Source organism: Ctenopharyngodon idella, chromosome 15 (genome assembly GCF_019924925.1).
Source record: "Ctenopharyngodon idella isolate HZGC_01 chromosome 15, HZGC01, whole genome shotgun sequence".
Classification (NCBI taxonomy): Eukaryota; Metazoa; Chordata; class Actinopteri; order Cypriniformes; family Xenocyprididae; genus Ctenopharyngodon; species Ctenopharyngodon idella.
Window position 1 is genome coordinate 4,939,341 of NC_067234.1, and position 19,769 is coordinate 4,959,109.

Sequence of the window (19,769 nt, forward strand, 5' to 3'; positions counted from 1 at the left end):
TGTAATCAGCTTGTGCCAAGTAGTTAATGCTGTAATTATCATCAGCTTGCGTTAAGACCCATGAGCCATCTAGAGTTTGACGACTGCACTATGTGTGTATATATATATAAAATTTTATGTTATAATTTATAAATTAATGTTGTTCTTTTATAAATTTTTATTTATTTATTAAATGTATTGATTTTTCTTACTTTCAAAAAACAAGGGACAAAGAAAAAAGACCATCTCAGAGATCATCGAGAAAAAGTTGTCAGGAAGATACAAATCATCTGCAGTGTCACCGTGTTAACCCAGCTATGATGAAAGACAGCAAATCATTTCTGGAGTGAAGTACAGGAATGCAGATCACACTGCTGCCTGTCTGCAATAATGCATACATATGAGCTCCAAAACAGGCAATGACAAATCTGTTCAGATCTAAGATGAGGAGCGAATCCTGTGAGGACAACTATAAGTTGCTGAGCCTCTGACCTTAGACCTCTGACACGAGGCCACACCGGCTGGGAAACAGTGTGTGCACTAAGTGCTACCTTGTCATTCCCAGATATTCTTCCAAGCAGAAAACTTCCGTGACTTGTCAGCCTGGCTAAGAAACAACCAAGCTAGGTTTGAGCGATCTCTCAGGACATCTTCAGCACAAGTGTTGTCACTGGGAAAGAATGTCTTGCGGAGGGCCATCTGGGCTCCAACCAGGATACGGATCAACCACAGATTCACATTAACAACATCAACCAAAAAAAGTTTAACAACATAAAACATCAATGCTGAGAATTTTTAAAGGACAAAAAAAAAAAAAAAAAAAGCCACGGAAAGGTGAGGCACAACAGAGCTGCACATTTCTCAGACAAACAATATAAATGTAAAAATACATCCGACAGGAAAGCGCACAAAGAATGGAAGTCTAGAATTGCATGAAAACAGCATAAAGAGGACATTCTCTTCATTCATTACAAACCCTGTGTTGTGCTTTCACAACTAAGGGTGGATGGGCTGGGGGGCGAGCTGAACAAATCTGTTCAGCTGAACAAATCTGTTTCTGTTTTGCCATTCAGAGAGGCCCTCCATGCAGAACCCTGCCACGACTGACATTACAAAAAAAAAAAAAGACAGACGGCAAAATGAAGGAAGTGCAAAAGAACGTGAGAGCTTTGCATTACACCGCAATTGGAAGACACAAAAGCTTGGCTAACGGGTAAACAGGCTGTTGCGTTTCCGCTCGCCCGCGTGGGATGAATCCCCTTTAGCACCAAGTATCTGTTCAGGAGACAGAGGCTAGCATCTGATTGGGATAGATTTATTTATTCATTTATTTATTATTTATTTATTTAGTGGTGAAGATGGCAGTGCAATATATGTTAGTGTCTTCACCTGTGTAATGGTAAAACAACCAGATTAAACTGGACATGTGGATCCACATACGCTGACAATGAGCCTACCTCTACGACATCTAATTTGCACAATGCCATGCACGAGTGCACCAGGAGTAACAGGCCGACAGGATCCAGATACATTAACAATCAGTGTTGGGGAAAGTTACTTTTAAAAGTAATGCATATCAGTATTGCGTTACTCCCTAAAGAAGTAACTAAGTGCATTACTTAGTTACTTTTTATGAAAAGTAATGCATTACATTACTTTTGTGATACTTTTTCTCACCTGGGCTGGGCTTGCTTGTTTGTTTTTAATAATAACAATAAAAAAAAACTATTTTTGGCAAATGTAAATGCAAAAGTGAAGTGAATAAGCCTCAGACTGAAGGAAATACATATTTACGCCTGTACAGTAGAGGCCGCAGCTCAAACAAACCTTTCAGATGTACTGCCTGGATTAAAGAAGAATAGGATACAGGAGAAGAAAGTTCAACACTCTTCTAAATCTATTTCTAAATCTAATATGAAGTAATTTTTTGCTTATTAGTATGGTTGAATTGGATCATTGAAGGTCAGTAGCAAAGACATTGGTTAATAAAGTGAGATTAAATACATAAAGTATATTTGTGTCATTTAAAGGTGCAGTGTATAAATTTTAACAGCATCTAGCGGTGAGGTTGTGAAATGCAACCAACGGCAGCTCACCCCTAGAGAAGCTACGGTGGTCGTCTGGCTGACACAAGACAAATATGTCGTCGTCTGAGACAGCAGAGAGTATGTTAACCACTCAAGCAATGAGGTTTCGTTTTACTTCTAACAAAGAGCGGTCTCTGCTTCTAATAAACCAGACGACTACTACTACTACTACTACTACTACTACTACTTCTTTGTGCGTATTCAACGTAGTGACGATGCAAGCTGCCTCTAAAAACGCGAACGATTTAGAATAAGAACAACGTAGTGATGAAACGCGTTCTGTAGAGTGTTTGTACATTTAGGGCTGCTGTAGAAACATGCCGGCGCAAAATGACGACTTGACATTGAGGGGGGACCCATGGTGTATGTAGATAGAAATGGCTCATTCTAAGGTAATAAAAACATAATGGTTCATTATGTGAACCACTAAAAACATAGTTATGTATATTGTATTGCATTTCTGTCAATAGATCCTCCCAAATTTTACACATTGCACCTTTAATATATTTAATTACAGGTTTGCGTAAAATTCTGAGATTGAATTTCACTGTTTTTATTTATTTTGAAGAATACTGAATGTTTTTGTGCAAGTTACTTGTAATGCATTACCCCAACACTGTTAAAGTTCAATATTAATATTATAAAGCGACGAGAATATATTTGGTGTGCCAAAAAAAACAAAATAACGACTTATATAGTGATGGCCGATTTCAAAACACTGCTTCATGAAGCTTTGGAGCGTTATGAATCTTTTGTGTTGAATCATGATTCAGAGTGCCAAAGTCACGTGAAAATATAAGCCAAAGTCACCAAAAATATTCTCTTCGCTTTATAATATTAATATTGAACCACTGTGCTCATATGAACTGATTTAAATATGTTTTTAGTACATTAATGGATCTTGAGAGAGAAAATGTCATTGTTGGCTATGCAGGCCTCACTGAGCCATCAAAAATATTTTAATTTGTGTTCCGAAGATGAACGAAGGTCTTACGGGTGTGGAACGGCATGAGGGTGAGTAATAAATGACATTATTTTCATTTTTGGGTGAACTAACCCTTTAACAATGAAACAATGGTCTTTCGGATAACTATGTGACTTTTCAGCTTGTCCCAATCTCTAACTAGCCTCATCAGAAAGAAGCACATCCCTCTGCTCTCCCTTTATCCTTTATGCAGACTGGCAAGAACAAGACGCATTGTGTTTTCATGCTTAATTGGCTTAATTGGTTTACTGGTTGAAGAGCTTAAATGAAAGGAGGAGCTGTCTAAGAGAAACTGAGCCAAGTAGTGCCTTTGTCTTTGGCTTCATGTGCCCTCCCCACCTTCACAACGGGGGATTCGACCAATCGGTGCCTCGCAAGCTGTTGGACAAGACCCTCACCAGCAGTCCTGCTGAATTATTAACGCAGCCCCACAGAGCAGGAGTGAGAACAAACCTGGGGAAGTTTACTACACTGCAGCAAGGACAACTGGATATTCCTCAATCAAAGCTTATGTATCCTGAGTAATGATTAAAACATGACCATGTGGAAAGTACAAGTGGCACTTTTGCTGATTGTTCCCACATTACCCTTGACACAAACACAGTGTCTGCCAATCTTCAGGACAAAAGGGAGAATGTTATCGCACGCCAGTGCCCAAGAGGTGTGCATCTAAAGTTTGGTTGGCACTTGCAAAGGCAGTTGCCTCCATTTGTTTTCCGGCTTGCAAAAACCCAACAAACCAAGATGCTGCATTTAATTCAGCACAAGAAAATTGAGACTCAAAAAGAGTCTAAAATATTCATTCTAACAGAGTGAAGATAGTATGGCTTTTGACTGGATAGAATGACCCAACTGTAGAAACAAATAAATTGAAAACCCTGCACTTCATTTTGATTTGATTTATTTAGGAATGCACATGGTGCTTCTTTCTGATTTAGAGAGAAATAGACATATTCTTAAGAATTTACTTTCCAAATCACAATGATGTACAAAAACATCTGCTCCTACATGTGTAAAATCATATAGATCTCTCAAGTAAATTTATTTGCACCACAAATAGGAGGATTTACAACATGTTTGACATGGTCTAACACCTGGAACTCACATGTGAGATGGATCTCTGCAGTAATGGCCAAAAAAGTTACTTTTCACCTCACTCTCCTTCCCATACGCTCCAACGTTCAACCTCCCAAACTTCTTACATTCCCTCTCTCACGTCCTCTGCTTTTAAAAGCATGTCCTTCCTCCGACAGAAACACCGCAAGGGTTCTTTCTGACTTCCTGCTGCTGTCAGCTGCCAAAACACGCAGGTTGCAGCGATGAGCACTATAAATATGATGTACGGCTTATGCAGTGCCACTGACCTCACAACACGCGCCGAAAGAGTGCGGGGGAGCAGGTGCCATGCAGATTTATGACACTCAGCGAGAACTTTCACCCTCCGCATACTCTCATGCCCCAGCGAGCAGAGAGTCCGGCCTGTGATGGCTGAACACATTCACTCCTCCGTGACAAAACAGCATGTGGGAGAAATACGGCGTGTATGTAAAAATGTGCAATTGTTTGGATGCACTTTCATTACTTTGCCTGTGGCAACTGGCACTGCTGAAAGTTCTCCAGCCACCCCCTTGTTTGGAAAGTTTTTGAGAGTTTTTAAGTACTGTTGTTGGTTTATTTCAATTTCTGTCATATTCAAATAAACTGATGGAGGTTGTAATTTCTGTGGAAATTGCATTTTAAATATAGCATCACCACTGAATGGCCAGTCAGATGTGAAGTTTTTCTAAGCTAACATGTCAGCATTTCTGAATATGCTGGTTTGGAACCAGCACACGTTTTTTCAAATCTGCCAATCAGGTGCAAACTCATTTGACAGTCATGAGGGGACCATATGGACCTCCAGACTCAACACAAAAAGGGGGGCGTTGAACTTTCTTTTTCATCCCGTCTTTTCCCTTCAGGAAAGTGCAAGCCACTTATGACTCAAGCTTAAAAACGAATTCTTTGGAATTTTGAAGGCTATTTAATTTTGTGTACCAAATGGCGCCTAGCTAGCACTTGGCAACGACAAAACCATTTTGTATTCCTTCACCCATACTAATCTCAGCGGCAATAATAAACAAATTTAAATTCTTTATCCTGTGCCAAACAGACGTGTTGCAGAATAATGAGAACCTCAGCACCACCAGCTTCTTATCTCCAACTAGTCCACTCCTTTCATTCTCCACAGCACTCCAGTCACTCTTGACAGAATTAGACTGGTTCAGCATTGAGAGTTTGGCCTGATGGCCCTATTTCCTTGGACATGGGGCGAGTTAAGCTCCGGGATTTGTGATGAAAAGAGATTGGATGGGGTAAAACGAATATAAGAAGTGCCCACATCCTCTGGTTGACTGCGGTGGAGGTAATTACATCTCAAGTGGGATCGGACCTAAAGGAAGGACCTGCATTTGCCATGTTTTCCACCCTGGGGAGAAGCAAGCGCTTTATGGGGAATATGCTTTGTGGATAAGCTCCATTGTAAGAGTGCTTGTGTTCCTTGAGGGGTGGAAAAATTTAACCCTGAACGTGTGGGAGATTTGCATTCACACATCCCAGAGGCAAAAACCACGGCCACTAATAATACAGGGCATTAGGAAAGCAGTCATACTAATGATTGTGGGGCCTTCAAGGTCAGGTCTTTAGGCCTGAGCAGGACCCTGTAATGAGGATGCACAGGAGATGGGATTAATAGTATATTCAGTCTTTGTCCCTGTTTACACCTGGTATGAAGATGCGTTTTGGTCGATCGGATCACAAGTAGACGAGGGAGACACATTTCCTTTTACACCTGGTGTTTTAATTTGTCTCCCTTTTGTCCACTTTCAACCACTTCTGTTTTGATTTCTTCAAGAGGAGGGTTTGTGGGTGGGTAAATCTAAAGGCTCAGATCTTTGAAAGTAATAAACGAAATAAGCTCATGCAATTTACATATGAACGCGACCCAGAGACAGCGGAAAAACACAAAGCAGCAGCTTTCGTTTCTGCTCTGAAAGCCGCAAGACTACGCCGAACAAAGTTAGTGCATGTTAGAAACCAGAGATGGTAAGAGAACATTGTGATTGGTATGTTTTTTGTCTTCAAACCAAACTTGGGTCTTTGTTGGAAAAAAAGTTTAAATCCCATCTGGCTAGCACGCTTTTCATAATGTTTACGCACTAGGTCAGTAGGCGGAGAGTAGGCGTTTTTTTCGAGGCGGCTGTTCGAACGCATTCGACCACTTGAGGGTCTACACTACGAAAGCAATCTGGTTGAATGCGTTTTGACTACTTCTTTAAGTGGTTGAAAGCAGACAAGCTCAAAACATTTTAGACTCCATTTACAACTGTATTTATCCACTTGTAATCTGATCGATCAAAACCCATCTTAATACTAGGTGTAAACGAGGGGATGTAACGTATGACGGTATATCACGGTATGAACACGTACGATTGTCATATCGTGTACATTTGCTTATTTACAGTATTGAAAAAAAAAGAAGCAGAATCTCACCTGCGCATAGACAACTGCTTTCCACTTCACTAGACTCTAAACTTGCACCCACACACATACAGCAGAGACAGAGGTTGCTATCTCTAATCTCTCCACCGTCCAAAAATAAGTTAAAATTTGCAGTATGGGAATACTTTGGATATAGAAAAACCAACGCAGGGTTGTCCTCGAAGGTAGATATCCAGTTTGCAGGACGCAAAGTACCTGCAAAAGGAGGAAACGCATCGAACATGTTCACCTATATTCGAAAACACCATCCGTGCAGATAAAGGTTCCGTTTATAACTTAAGTCGTATGATGTGCGTGATGAAGAGGGAATCCCGGAATCCAGTCACGATAATGGAATTTACAGTATAACAAAACGATGTCACGTAAAAACGCGCGATTTGATGGATTGATGAATAAAACGAAAGTAGAGCTGTACAATAAATCAAATCGCGACATGGTCTAAGCGGGGTCTGTGAATATTAAAAGAGCAAAAAGACAGCTGTATAAATATAGTATATCTGTTTGTTTTGTGTCTGTCTTTGTGAATGAGCTACTCTGTTTCGCGTACTACATACTCAAGTATGCGCGACGCTCTTATTGTTTTTTCAGTGTTTGCCGTCTCGCTATCTGAGGACATGAACACAAACATATCCAAGGTTGCTCTGAGTCTGAGATAACGCTTAATGAGCATTTCATCATTTTATTTAAGAAAAACCATTGTCAAATACACTGAAACTCAAAGCTCTTCACTACATCCCGTCAAAATAAAAGTATAGTTTTTAACTCGAAGAAATTGACAGAAATATATGATTGTAAAATAGAATGTACTTCTCAAAATAATAATAATAATAATAATAATAATAATGCAATTTATTTAAACACTATTTAAGGAATATAATTTTTGTCCATACTTTAATTTAGTAAATCTCTGTTGTGCAGCACTTTGCCAAAACTTAAAGGTGCAATATGTAAGAATTTTGCAGTAAAATATCCAAAAACCACTAGGCCAGTGTTATATATTTTGTTCACTTGAGTACAATATCCCAAATGTTTCCAACTATTTGTAAATCGTGAGAAAATTGCAATTTTAACCAAGGCTCTGGGACGTGGAGTCGCCTGTCAATTGCGTCATATCCGCATCACCCTCGGTTTCAGGTTTTATTTTGTAGAAACCATGGAAACACCAAAGACGCTTTAATATATTACATGTTTTAATAGACAAGGGAACAACTGTTTGGTTACATTTATAGACAGAAAACTAATTGTTATATAGCTCAACACGTTTAGTCTTATTGTTTAAATCTTTCTTGATTTTTTTCCGAGAGTACCATGCTTTACCATGCCTCAGAGAAAAACACTATTTTGTGAAGTAGCTAACATAGAATAATCAGATGCAGCTTTATTTTTAGTAACAGTAATACAGAATTTTCTCCATCATACAATACGTTTTAAAATGAATTGCATGCCATTTATCAACACAAGCCATCCAGCATTTAATATGATATTCTAAAATCGATCTATCTTACTGCAGTGTGTAACAAGTGTCTCGCAGCAGCCACCGAGCGAACGCACAGAGTAACGTTATAACATTTAACACACTCAAATGTATCTAATATATTAAACAGAGCTGCGTTACCTCATACTCATGACCGGAAAAGCGGAAGCGGCACCGGCGACTGTGGCATAATAAAAGTTCCGCTGCTCGTGAGGCGTGTGTTGCTTAATCGCTCCAGCGGCCTCGTTCAGCTCCCACAACACTCAGTCCTGCTCTGCTTCATACTACAGTAACATTAATAATCGCATCTATGAGCATGATTTCTTCCCGAGTCCTATCCCGATTATTTCCACAGGCTGTGAGGTGAAGACCACATGTCCCAAGTTTCCGCGCTCAAACTTGGCGTCATCAGGCTACGCCTTTGTTTTGAATAGGCCTTTTGTGACCTCTAGCGGACAGAAAATTTTACATACTGCACCTTTAAAAGGATAAAAAGTTTTATGCATTAATTTCATTACCACCATTTTTGATAATATATTTGTATTAAATAATAAAAGCCATTAGAATTAAGTCAAACCAGAATTTCAGAATTTTAATAGATTATTAATTAAAAGTTGTTCATCTAATCCATAATCATTTACTAAATTTACTTGATTGTTTTTAAATATTGAAATTTGAATAGACAAAACAAACATTTTCAGTAATTTATTGGTCATTTTAACCGATGATAATAATAATAATTGATTGTTTAATACCGTATACCGTGATACTTTCTGAGATGGTTATCATATCGTGGAAATGTCAGACGGTTACAACCCTAGTATAAACAGGGCCTTAGAATGTCACCCAGACAGGCAGGTGCATATGGAACCACCAGACCAAGTTTTACGCAGCACGTTTTACCCTGACAGTATGTTCAGTGTTGATGCAACAAGATGCATGAAGACTACGCATCACAATAGATGAAATACTTTATCATACAACTCAATACATTGCTTTTCATTCTATTTCAAAGATTTGTACCAAAGAAGGTACACTGTATTCCCAAAAGTTTTGGGACGCCTGCCTTTACGTGCACATGAACTTTAATGACATCCCATTCTTAATCCGTAGGGTTTAATATGGAGTTGGCCCACCCTTTGCAGCTATAACAGCTTCAACTCTTCTTGGAAGGCTTTCCACAAGGTTTAGGAGTGTGTTTATGGGAATTTTTGACCATTCCTCTAGAAGCGCATTTGTGAGGTCAGGCAGTGATGTTGGCGAGAAGGCCTGGCTCGCAGTCTCCGCTCTAATTCATCCCAAAGGTGTTCTATCGAGTTGAGGTCAGGACTCTGTGCAGGCCAGTCAAGTTCCTCCACACCAAACTCGCTCATCCATGTTTTTATGGACCTTGCTTTGTGCACTGGTGCGCAGTCATGTTGGAACAGGAAGGGGCCATCCCCAAACTGTTCCCACAAAGTTGGGAGCATGAAATTGTCCAAAATGTCTGGGTATTCTGAAGCATTAAGAGTTCCTTTCACTGGATCTAAGGGGCCAAGCCCAACCCCTGAAAAACAACCCCACACCATAAACCCCCTCCACCAAACTTTACACTTGGCACAATGCAGTCAGGCAAGTACCGTTCTCCTGGCAACCGCCAAACTCAGACTCATCCATCGGATTGCCAGACAGAGAAGCATGATTCGTCCCTCCAGAGAACATGTCTCCACTGCTCTAGAGTCCAGTGGCGGCGTGCTTTACACCACTGCATCCGACGCTTTGCATTGCACTTGGTGATGTAAGGCTTGGATGCAGCTGCTCGGCCATGGAAACCCATTCCATGAAGCTCTCTACGCACTGTTCTTGAGCTAATCTGAAGGCCACACGAAGTTTGGAGATCTGTAGCTATTGACTCCGCAGAAAGTTGGCGACTTCTGTGCACTGTGCGCCTCAGCATGCGCTGACCCCGCTCTGTGATTTTACGTGGCCTACCACTTCGTGGCTGAGTTGCTGTTGTTCCCAATTGCTTTCACTTTGTTATGACACCACTAACAGTTGACCGTGGAATATTTATTAGTGAGGAAATTTCACGAATGGACTTGATAGGTGACAACCTATAACGGTACCATGCTTGATTTCAATGAGCTCCTGAGAGTGACCCATTCTTTCACAAATGTTTGTAGAAGCAGTCTGAATGCCTAGGTGCTTGATTTTATACACCTGTAGCCATGGAAGTGATTGGAACACCTGAATTCAATTATTTGGAGGGGTGTCCCAATACTTTTGGCGATATAGTGTATCTTAAAAGGTAGCACGATTAAGTTAACTACCTTTATCACTACATTTTGAATTGCTTTAAATGCATCATAAACTACCATTCAAAAATGTGTTGTTAGTAAGATTTTTTTTTTTAAAGAAATTCATACTTTTATTCAGCAAGACAACAACATATTACAGTTTCCACAAAAAATATTAAGCAGTACAACTGTTTTCAGCAGTAACTGGAGTAATGATTCTGAGAAATTTCAGCTTTGACATCACAGAAATAAATTAAATTTTAAAATATATTCACATAGAAAACAGTAATATTGCTGAATATTATTACGATTAAAACAACCTTGGTGAGCATAAGACTTTTTTTCAAAAACATTTTAAAAGTCTTACTGACCTTAAACTTTTGAACAGTAGTGTATGGAGGAAGATTCTGAAACAGAGCTAGAGCAATACCAACAAAGAGCTCTGAAAATGTTTGCTGAAAGTATTAGAAGAAACATAAAAAAAGTTTGTTTATAATACGCAACACTGTAATCCTCTAACACTATAAAACTGTATTATGAGTTTAAAAGACCAACACTAAAATATATTAAAAACAATACGCTTTTTCTACCATATAGTCAGGCAGGCAATAAGTATCATCTGTACTGTATCTCTGTCCTTGTGAGATTCTGAAAGGGAGTGCTCTCTTGAGGCTGTAGTGTCATTCTCTGGTAGATTTATACCAGCTATTCTCATCTTCCACTGGATCACCCACGTAGTCAGAGCTGCCTTTTCAGTTATCGACTTGTTTCTCCAGTGAAGGTCAAAATGTTAGCAAGCTTTCTCCAAACATAACACCACACACACAGCAAGAGACTTTCAGCTCTGGCCTCCCAGGCCCCTAGAAGGTGAACTCTATTTCCACTTAAGCAAAAAGGGTTAGGGATCTTCTCTCGCCGATTGACTCATCTCATCTGAGTGCATTTAATCTGGAAATTGAGGTTCTGGCTGACTCTACTCCTTTAAGTCACAAGTGTCAGAACATTCATGGCTTATCTCCCGAAAATAACATGGAAAGGGTGTCCAATTTTCAAAGCTTGACTTAAGTACCATTTGTAAAGAATATAAACTGTTTATAAATGGGAAAACCTTGCTCAATACAGATGCACCGACAGACTTAAGGTGAAGGTTATGCAAACCATCAATGGAAATCCCGGATGAATTAGAAACTCTACAGAAGGACCTGCAATGATTGGATCAGAATCAGGTCATATCTGCATAAAAACTTTCCATGTTATGACCTGGCAACCACTAATTTATCTTGCAAAAAGTCAAGGAAGAGATGAAATGACAAACAATAAAGCAAACATGTTATTTAAATAAGATGTTTGAGAGAAGTTCTTCTATGGTATATATAAAACAGTATTTTTAGGTAACAAAAAAATAGCAGTACCTGTGTAGCCCAGAGAGTTGTCATCATCGTGTTCTGCAGTGGGGGCCTCTGTGACCCTATTGCTAGTCCCCTCCTGAGTCCCCGTGTCTGTTGGAAGTAACACAGACTCTGAGTCTTCGAGCAAAGAATATTGGGCCAACGGCAACATGGTAGCGCCCCAGTATCCCTGATACCAACAGATAAGCAGTACTAGGCTCTGCAGACAGTGACTTTTAAAAAGTCTCTGTCTGCAATTGCAACCTCCAAACTGCATTATCATATCAAGAAATCACTGCAAACGTCCCTAAAACACCATATATAGAAGCTCCAAGGTGTTAATCAGTTGTTAGCCATTAATCCATTGGAGAATCCCAAGAGTCCAGGTCCTAAATATGGTGTTTTCCTTCTCTTTGCAGGCGTAAAGAGGTGCAGTTAGCCCTGAACGTCTATGTGTATGTCTGAGGAGTGACAATGTGTGCCCTCTTGTAGCAGACGGTCCTATAGAAGCACATGGGTCGAACTAGGACGAACCAATTGCAAATACACACACAAAGTCACTGACACACACCCTATTTAGCTCTTTATACAGTCATTGACTAAACTAATTCCCCAATCAACGCATGTCGCTTTTCTGGAAGATGGACTGACAGCCCTCCTCTATGCTGGGTTTAGAAAGGGAGGACCAGGCAGGGGGTGTGGCAGATGCCCCCCATCATGGCGAAGTGTGGGATAAATCAGACTGGGGCCATGCCCACTTCCATTGTTGGGCACTGACAGGGGGTTAATTTGGGATGAAGGGAGGTGAAGAGGCCTGTTTAATATAAAGGGGGTCAGAATGGGCCAGATGACTGGGAAGCATCCTGTCAGGACCGTCATGGACCGTGAATGAAGATTGGCATCATTTACGGAGATAAAAAAATCAGACAGGCAAAACAAAAGGAAGTCATTGGAGAGCACTTAGGGCTCTGCGAAGTGTGACCACTGTCCGTCCTTTCGTTCACCCTGTCGCTAGAGCTCTCAGTGCTTCTGTTTCAACATTTTAAAGTCATAATTGAGTGCTTGAATGAATTTCAGGAGAGGTTAAATGTCTATTTTATGACTTGGGCCATGCTAGCTAGCACTTCTGTTGATGCATTTAGTGAAATGACACTTTTAGCCTGCTAAATGCTGAGATGGCTGTTTCTCAACAAACACCTTACTGAGTATGTTCGCAGTATCTCAAGGTTGTGACCGTCAGGAGACTGTTGGCTATCTTAGCTTGTGTTGGAATCATTCAAGCAGTCAAAATACAACAGTTTTGCACAATGTTAAAGGAAAGAATCCGTGCTTATAAGATCAAGTTCACAAACACTTAACATCAAGCATGCAAGCACATATGAGTCTGTCTGTTTGTGTTTAGACACCATATTGGCATTACCATAGTTTTACCATAGTAAAACCCTCATTGTCCTATTTTTTAAAAAGCATATACAAGCATATTTTCGAACACAGTTTACAGTTTTAAACAATCAAATGTACAGTACATCCTTGACAAATATATAACTAACACTACACAGAATTAGCGCAACACACATAATTCCGAAAAATTGGATCAAACATTCTTCACAAAATATTACAACTACACAAATTTCTATGCATAAAAATCTAATTTACATCTACACATCAAATATTTTATATAATTTGCTAATACTTTCAGTGCTCTCACTTCCATTTTATAGATATTTACACATCTCTCTCATGCAATTTGTGTACAAATCTTAAAGTTGGACTGTTTTAGAACTTCAAAAACACTGTTTGGAAGTTAGTCGGGCCGACACCAACAACAAATGTCTAACCAATCAGCATTAGGGGGCGTATGATGGTCGAGGAGAGAGAACGAGCAAGAGGGAGATCTGAAAAGAAAAACTGCAGAACGAGAGATCGGACACAATACAAAAGAGCTCAAAAGAACATCACTGGAATTAAGGTTTATGACTGGGCAAATGCTTTAGGACCCGCCTTTATATTAGAAAAGTTTTGCAGCGCTGGAGAGAGCAAAGTGGGAAGGTCTGAAAACAGCCCAGAGGCTGCTTTGAATCCTTCTCATGTGAGTAACACTGGAGTTGCTGCGCTGTTTGCAACTAACAACGAAACACTTCGTATTTACTCTTGTGTACTGTACACTCATTTTTTGTGCTTCCTTGTCGTTCGTTCATCAACTGCGCTTTATTTTTCATGACGCATTTTGTTGCGTGTCAGATGTAGTAAGCGATTTCTGAGAAATGCTGTTGAAAGTGAATCAGACCAACCACCAAAACACACTTGTAGCCAATCAGCAGTAAGGGGCGTAAACGCTCATTGGGCAGAGGTGCCTATGTTGCATAGTGTGTTTGTGACTTTGGGGGCGGAGCTATCAAGATAGGAGTGTGATCTGTTTGGATAAGGGCGTTTGTTTTGGTGATTTCAAATATCAACAGCGTTTCTCAGAAATCGCTTACTGCACCTTTAATATACAAATTCTGTTCTGAATGTCTTCATCTGAAAACTGGAATTTAATAATTGAATATTTACAGCTAATTTAAAAAAAAAATAAAAACTCAAAAAAAAAAAAAAATGCTGGATTAAAAACAACCCAAGTTGGGTTGAAAATGGACAAACCCAGCAATTGGGTTGTTTTAACCCAGCAGTTGGGTTAAATGTTTGCCAAACCTGCTGGGTAGTTTAACTCAACTATTGTTTAAAAATTACTGCTTAAAGTAATTAAGCTTTCTTAAAATGAACCCAAAATATGTTGGAAATTAATGTTTAATGTTTAATAAATGTCCATATATTAACAAGTTTAATGAATAATAATTAAACAATAAATATCTATTAAATTGCTTATTAACAAATGTTTACCTTTTGATTATTATCATTACCTCTAGTAATTATTTGTCTGATTTTTAATTTCAAACATATTTTGGGTTTGTTTTAAGCCAGTCATACAGTAATTTTTAAACAATAGTTGAGTTAAATAAAACTGCCCAGCACGTTTTTACAAACATTTAACCCAACCACTGGGTTAAAACAACCCAATCACTCTGTTTGTCCATTTGTAACCCAACTTGGGTTGTTTTTAACCCAGCATTTTTTAGATTGTATGTGGGCCAGTATATAACCAAACCAATTCTCAGCTCAAAGACATTCTTCACAAAGACTGACCTAAAAAAAAAAAAAAAAAACACATAGAAAGCTCAAATATATTTGTACAAAGCACAGATATTGTATATCCCCACAGAGAATCAATGCATGAATATTCTAGTTCCAAAACTGTACTGACAGCTGACAGTAGAAAATGTTTTATTGTGGTCTTAGAGGGTGAATACTTCACGACTCATTAACAGGTGGTGTGCCCAGATGCCCTGGAGGACACACAAGCAAAAACCTGGTGCTCCCTCAAATTCAAATGGCCCTGATCCACACAATCCAATCCAAAATGCCCTGCCTCCCCTGATGACTAATTAAACCGAACCTTATGCGGCTAGCTGACATGTCTACATGGGCCTATTAGGAGGATGTTCCCCATGCACCCCAAAGCCCCGGCTGTCCCCTCATTTTCAGACACACAGCCTGCTTTCTCGATTTCTGGCTTTATTGATTTAAGGAGAGGGTGATGTACTAGCTCAATAACAGTGGACTCAGACAACCCATATAAACACAACAACAACAATTGGATTTGTTCATCTTAAAGGCTTTAAAAATCAAGGCCCATTTGTTGGGTTTGCCATCAGTTGGTTAATTATTTTTAAAGGCTAAAGAGGGCAAAGGAACTATAAAGAAAAATGAGTTACCGTGTTAATCAGTGCACTTTAACACCTCTATTTTGATAGCAATTTCTCAATTTTGGTTCAGCTTAAAGGCCCTGATTTATGAAAGAGGTTTAATTAAGTCACACGACCGAACTAGTCTGGACACAAATGAATATATCCAGAAAGAAAGAAATATGTGAATGGTGCACCCAGACTGCAAATTACCAAAGATTATGTTAAAAGATTGTGTGGAAGGACACAGCTGCTGGTCTGCAGGAAAGAGAACGAGAGCACACTTTCTCTTTGAAGCCGCACACGGAGAACATATGATTACAAGATCCAGAATGTGTCCACACTTCTGAAAATACCAACATTTGATCACCCATTTAAATGATCTGTTAAAACCTTAAATTATTAGCATTGCTTAATACCTGCAACAATAATCATATTAAGCAGCTTGTGCCAGCAACAATTTAGTCTCAGCCTCAGACGTCATAAGGTGGTGCATAAGGCACACAAAATGGGAAACATTTTGGGAGTTTCAAAGTCGTCATCTGATGGGATGAATTCTACAGGATTTCGGGGAGATGTGTGTGTTGCGTTTTTTAATGGTCATGATGCCAAACCCCCTCATGGAAGAAGAAAGCCGTTGTGTTTACAATGAGCGCTTATTAGGATCAACTAAACGCTGGATTTTCAAAAGTAGGTGAAGTTTGCATGCCATTGTTACAGTAAACTTGCACATTGTTCTTGAATTAATAATTTATTAGATGTAAACCGATCTGTTATCATAGGGAAATCGGCTTTACATTTTCACACCCCTGATACAGAACAAAACAAACTGTGATTGGTTGCTTTACATGTCAGTCAGATGGCCTCTAGCCGGTCCCCGGCCAATAAAAGCTGTGATGGAGTCCAGAACTTCTGCCGTCAGTCTGGCAATGTTATACTAGCAACAATAAAACAGTGCCCATCTAAAACCAGTTAAGGTCAACAATCCTACAGTTTAACTGCTACAAACTGCTCTAATCTGATTTTTTGTCTCTCTCTCTCTCTCTCTCTCTCTCTCTCTCTCCAGCTGGGCATCAAGAAAGAGCGAAAAGTAGGCCACAATGTGTAGAACAGTTTCCCCTGAATTGCTCACCAAACAATTCTCATAAGAAGCTAGAAAAATTTTAAAGGGGTGGTATAATGGCATTTTTACAAGATGTAAAATAAGTCTCTGATGTCCCCACAGTGTGTATGTGAAGTTTTAGCTCAAAATACCCCACAGATAATTTTTTATAGCATGTTAAATTTCACTTTTTAAGGGTGAGCAAAAACACTGTTTTTGTGTGTCCCTTTAAATGCAAATGAGCTGCTTCTCCTAAGCAGAGGGTGGAGTTTCAAGAGCTAGTGTTAGCACATAGTACTGTTAGCAGCGCCAATCACCTCACGAAGACTCACTGAAAATGTCAGAAACTGTTCAGCCTTTTTTGTTCAAACCGAAGTCGGACAATGATGGAGAGACTCAAGAAGAAGTGACAACATGTAGAATGCAACAGGACGTTTCTGAACGGTTAGTTGCTTAATTTATGTAGCTGATGTGGGATATCTTAAAGTCATTGATCAGCATATTCTGTCATGATAATCTATAAATCGTTTGTGTGGGAACTGCTGTAAGAGCCAGAGAATATATGCTGCACGCAGATAGAACAGGTATTGCAATAACATGGCCTCACCCCTTTGTTGCATGTTCTCGGAGGCAGGGTTTATGTAAATTTTAGGGTTAGTGATGTCAACAACCCGGGAAGAAGCTCACTGTAGTCCCTATACCAGCCGTTTGTTGTAGTCATTAAACAGAGAATTCTTTAAAAAAAATTATCTCCCTTTGCTTTGAACTTTGCGCGTCGTAACTTTGCAGATGTTTTTTATGCTCAAACAGCAACATTACACACTAACTAAAGCTAAAAAAGTGAAATCATAATGAACCTTTAAGGTTAAAAAAAAAAAAAAAGGTGCCTTGTGTGCAGTTTTTGTACTGTTTGAATTTCTGAAATTGAGTTCTGAATGTCTTTCTAATCAGAAAACTAATTTAATAATTTGAATATGTACAGCTAATTTCACCTAAAAAAAAAAAAAAAAAGTATATTAAGAATCTGCTGTTTAAAAAAAAAAAAAAAAAGTTTTTTTTTTTACAAATAAGAAAATATAAATAAAAAAAATTATTTTTTTTAAAAATCTATAAAATATCTCAATAACAACTCAATTGTTTTAAATGTCTCAGGTATAGAATTCAAATGTACAAAAAATCTATTTTGTAAATGTCTAAAATTCAAATGTACAAAACCCATCACACATTCTCACTCTCAACTCATCACATATTGAAGCTTGGTCAGGACACCTCGGCATCACTTTTTAACGCACAGGGTACCCCTTTAGCATAATTTTTCGATGTTCGGGGTGCTCCATTGCTTTCAGTTGTTTGCCTTATGTTTCAGATCAAGACGCATTTAATCTTTGCTTTGAAATGATTTTAGAAATATGGTTTTTTCATAGATATAGCAAATAAAATATAGACACGGGTATATTGCAAAAACTGACCAAAAAACAGTATACAATTATTACAAACAACTCATGATGCATTCCAAGTCTTCTGAAGCAATATGATATCTTTACAGGTGCTGGTCATATAATTAGAATATCATCAAAAAGTTGATTTATTTCACTAATTCCATTCAAAAAGTGAAACTTGTATATTATATTCATTCATTACACACAGACTGATATATTTCAAATGTTTATTTCTTTTAATTTTGATGATTATAACTGACAACTAGGAAAATCCCAAATTTAGTATCTCAGAAAATTAGAATATTGTGAAAAGGTTCAATATTGAAGACACCTGGTGCCACACTCTAATCAGCTAATTAACTCAAAACACCTGCAAAGGCCTTTAAATGGTCTCTCAGTCTAGTTCTGTAGGCTACACAATCATGGGGAAGACTGCTGACTTGACAGTTGTCCAAAAGATGACCATTGACACCTTGCACAAGGAGGGCAAGACACAAAAGGTCATTGCAAAAGAGGCTGGCTGTTCACAGAGCTCTGTGTCCAAGCACATTAATAGAGAGGCGAAGGGAAGGAAAAGATGTGGTAGAAAAAAGTGTACAAGCAATAGGGATAACCGCACCCTGGAGAGGATTGTGAAAACCCATTCAAAAATGTGGGGGAGATTCACAAAGAGTGGACTGCAGCTGGAGTCAGTGCTTCAAGAACCACTACGCACAGACGTATGCAAGACATGGGTTTCAGCTGTCGCATTCCTTGTGTCAAGCCACTCTTGAACAACAGACAGCGTCAGAAGCGTCTCGCCTGGGCTAAAGACAAAAAGGACTGGACTGTTGCTGAGTGGTCCAAAGTTATGTTCTCTGATGAAAGTAAATTTTGCATTTCCTTTGGAAATCAGGGTCCCAGAGTCTGGAGGAAGAGAGGAGAGGCACACAATCCACATTGCTTGAGGTCCAGTGTAAAGTTTCCACAGTCAGTGATGGTTTGGGGTGCCATGTCATCTGCTGGTGTTGGTCCACTGTGTTTTCTGAGGTCCAAGGTCAACGCAGCCGTATACCAGGAAGTTTTAGAGCACTTCATGCTTCCTGCTGCTGACCAACTTTATGGAGATGCAGATTTCATTTTCCAACAGGACTTGGCACCTGCACACAGTGCCAAAGCTACCAGTACCTGGTTTAAGGACCATGGTATCCCTGTTCTTAATTGGCCAGCAAACTCGCCTGACCTTAACCCCATAGAAAATCTATGGGGTATTGTGAAGAGGAAGATGCGATATGCCAGACCCAACAATGCAGAAGAGCTGAAGGCCACTATCAGAGCAACCTGGGCTCTTATAACACCTGAGCAGTGCCACAGACTGATCGACTCCATGCCACGCCGCATTGCTGCAGTAATTCAGGCAAAAAGAGCCCCAACTAAGTATTGAGTGCTGTACATGCTCATACTTTTCATGTTCATACTTTTCAGTTGGCCAAGATTTCTAAAAATCCTTTCTTTGTATTGGTCTTAAGTAATATTCTAATTTTCTGAGATACTGAATTTGGGATTTTCCTTAGTTGTCAGTTATAATCATCAAAATTAAAAGAAATAAACATTTGAAATATATCAGTCTGTGTGTAATGAATGAATATAATATACAAGTTTCACTTTTTGAATGGAATTAGTGAAATAAATCAACTTTTTGATGATATTCTAATTATATGACCAGCACCTGTATATG

General features: G+C 39.1%; 1 protein-coding gene across 3 annotated transcripts in view; it reads right to left on the minus strand.

The window, feature by feature from the left end:
- Nucleotides 1-19,769, minus strand: part of robo1 (roundabout, axon guidance receptor, homolog 1 (Drosophila)) — a 341,340-nt gene that overhangs the window by 194,294 nt on the left and 127,277 nt on the right. For all 3 annotated transcript variants that reach the window (XM_051861495.1, XM_051861497.1, XM_051861494.1), the window contains exon 3: nucleotides 11,754-11,840. In XM_051861495.1, the coding sequence (XP_051717455.1) occupies nucleotides 11,754-11,840 (87 nt within the window). The remainder of the gene's footprint in view (nucleotides 1-11,753; nucleotides 11,841-19,769) is intronic.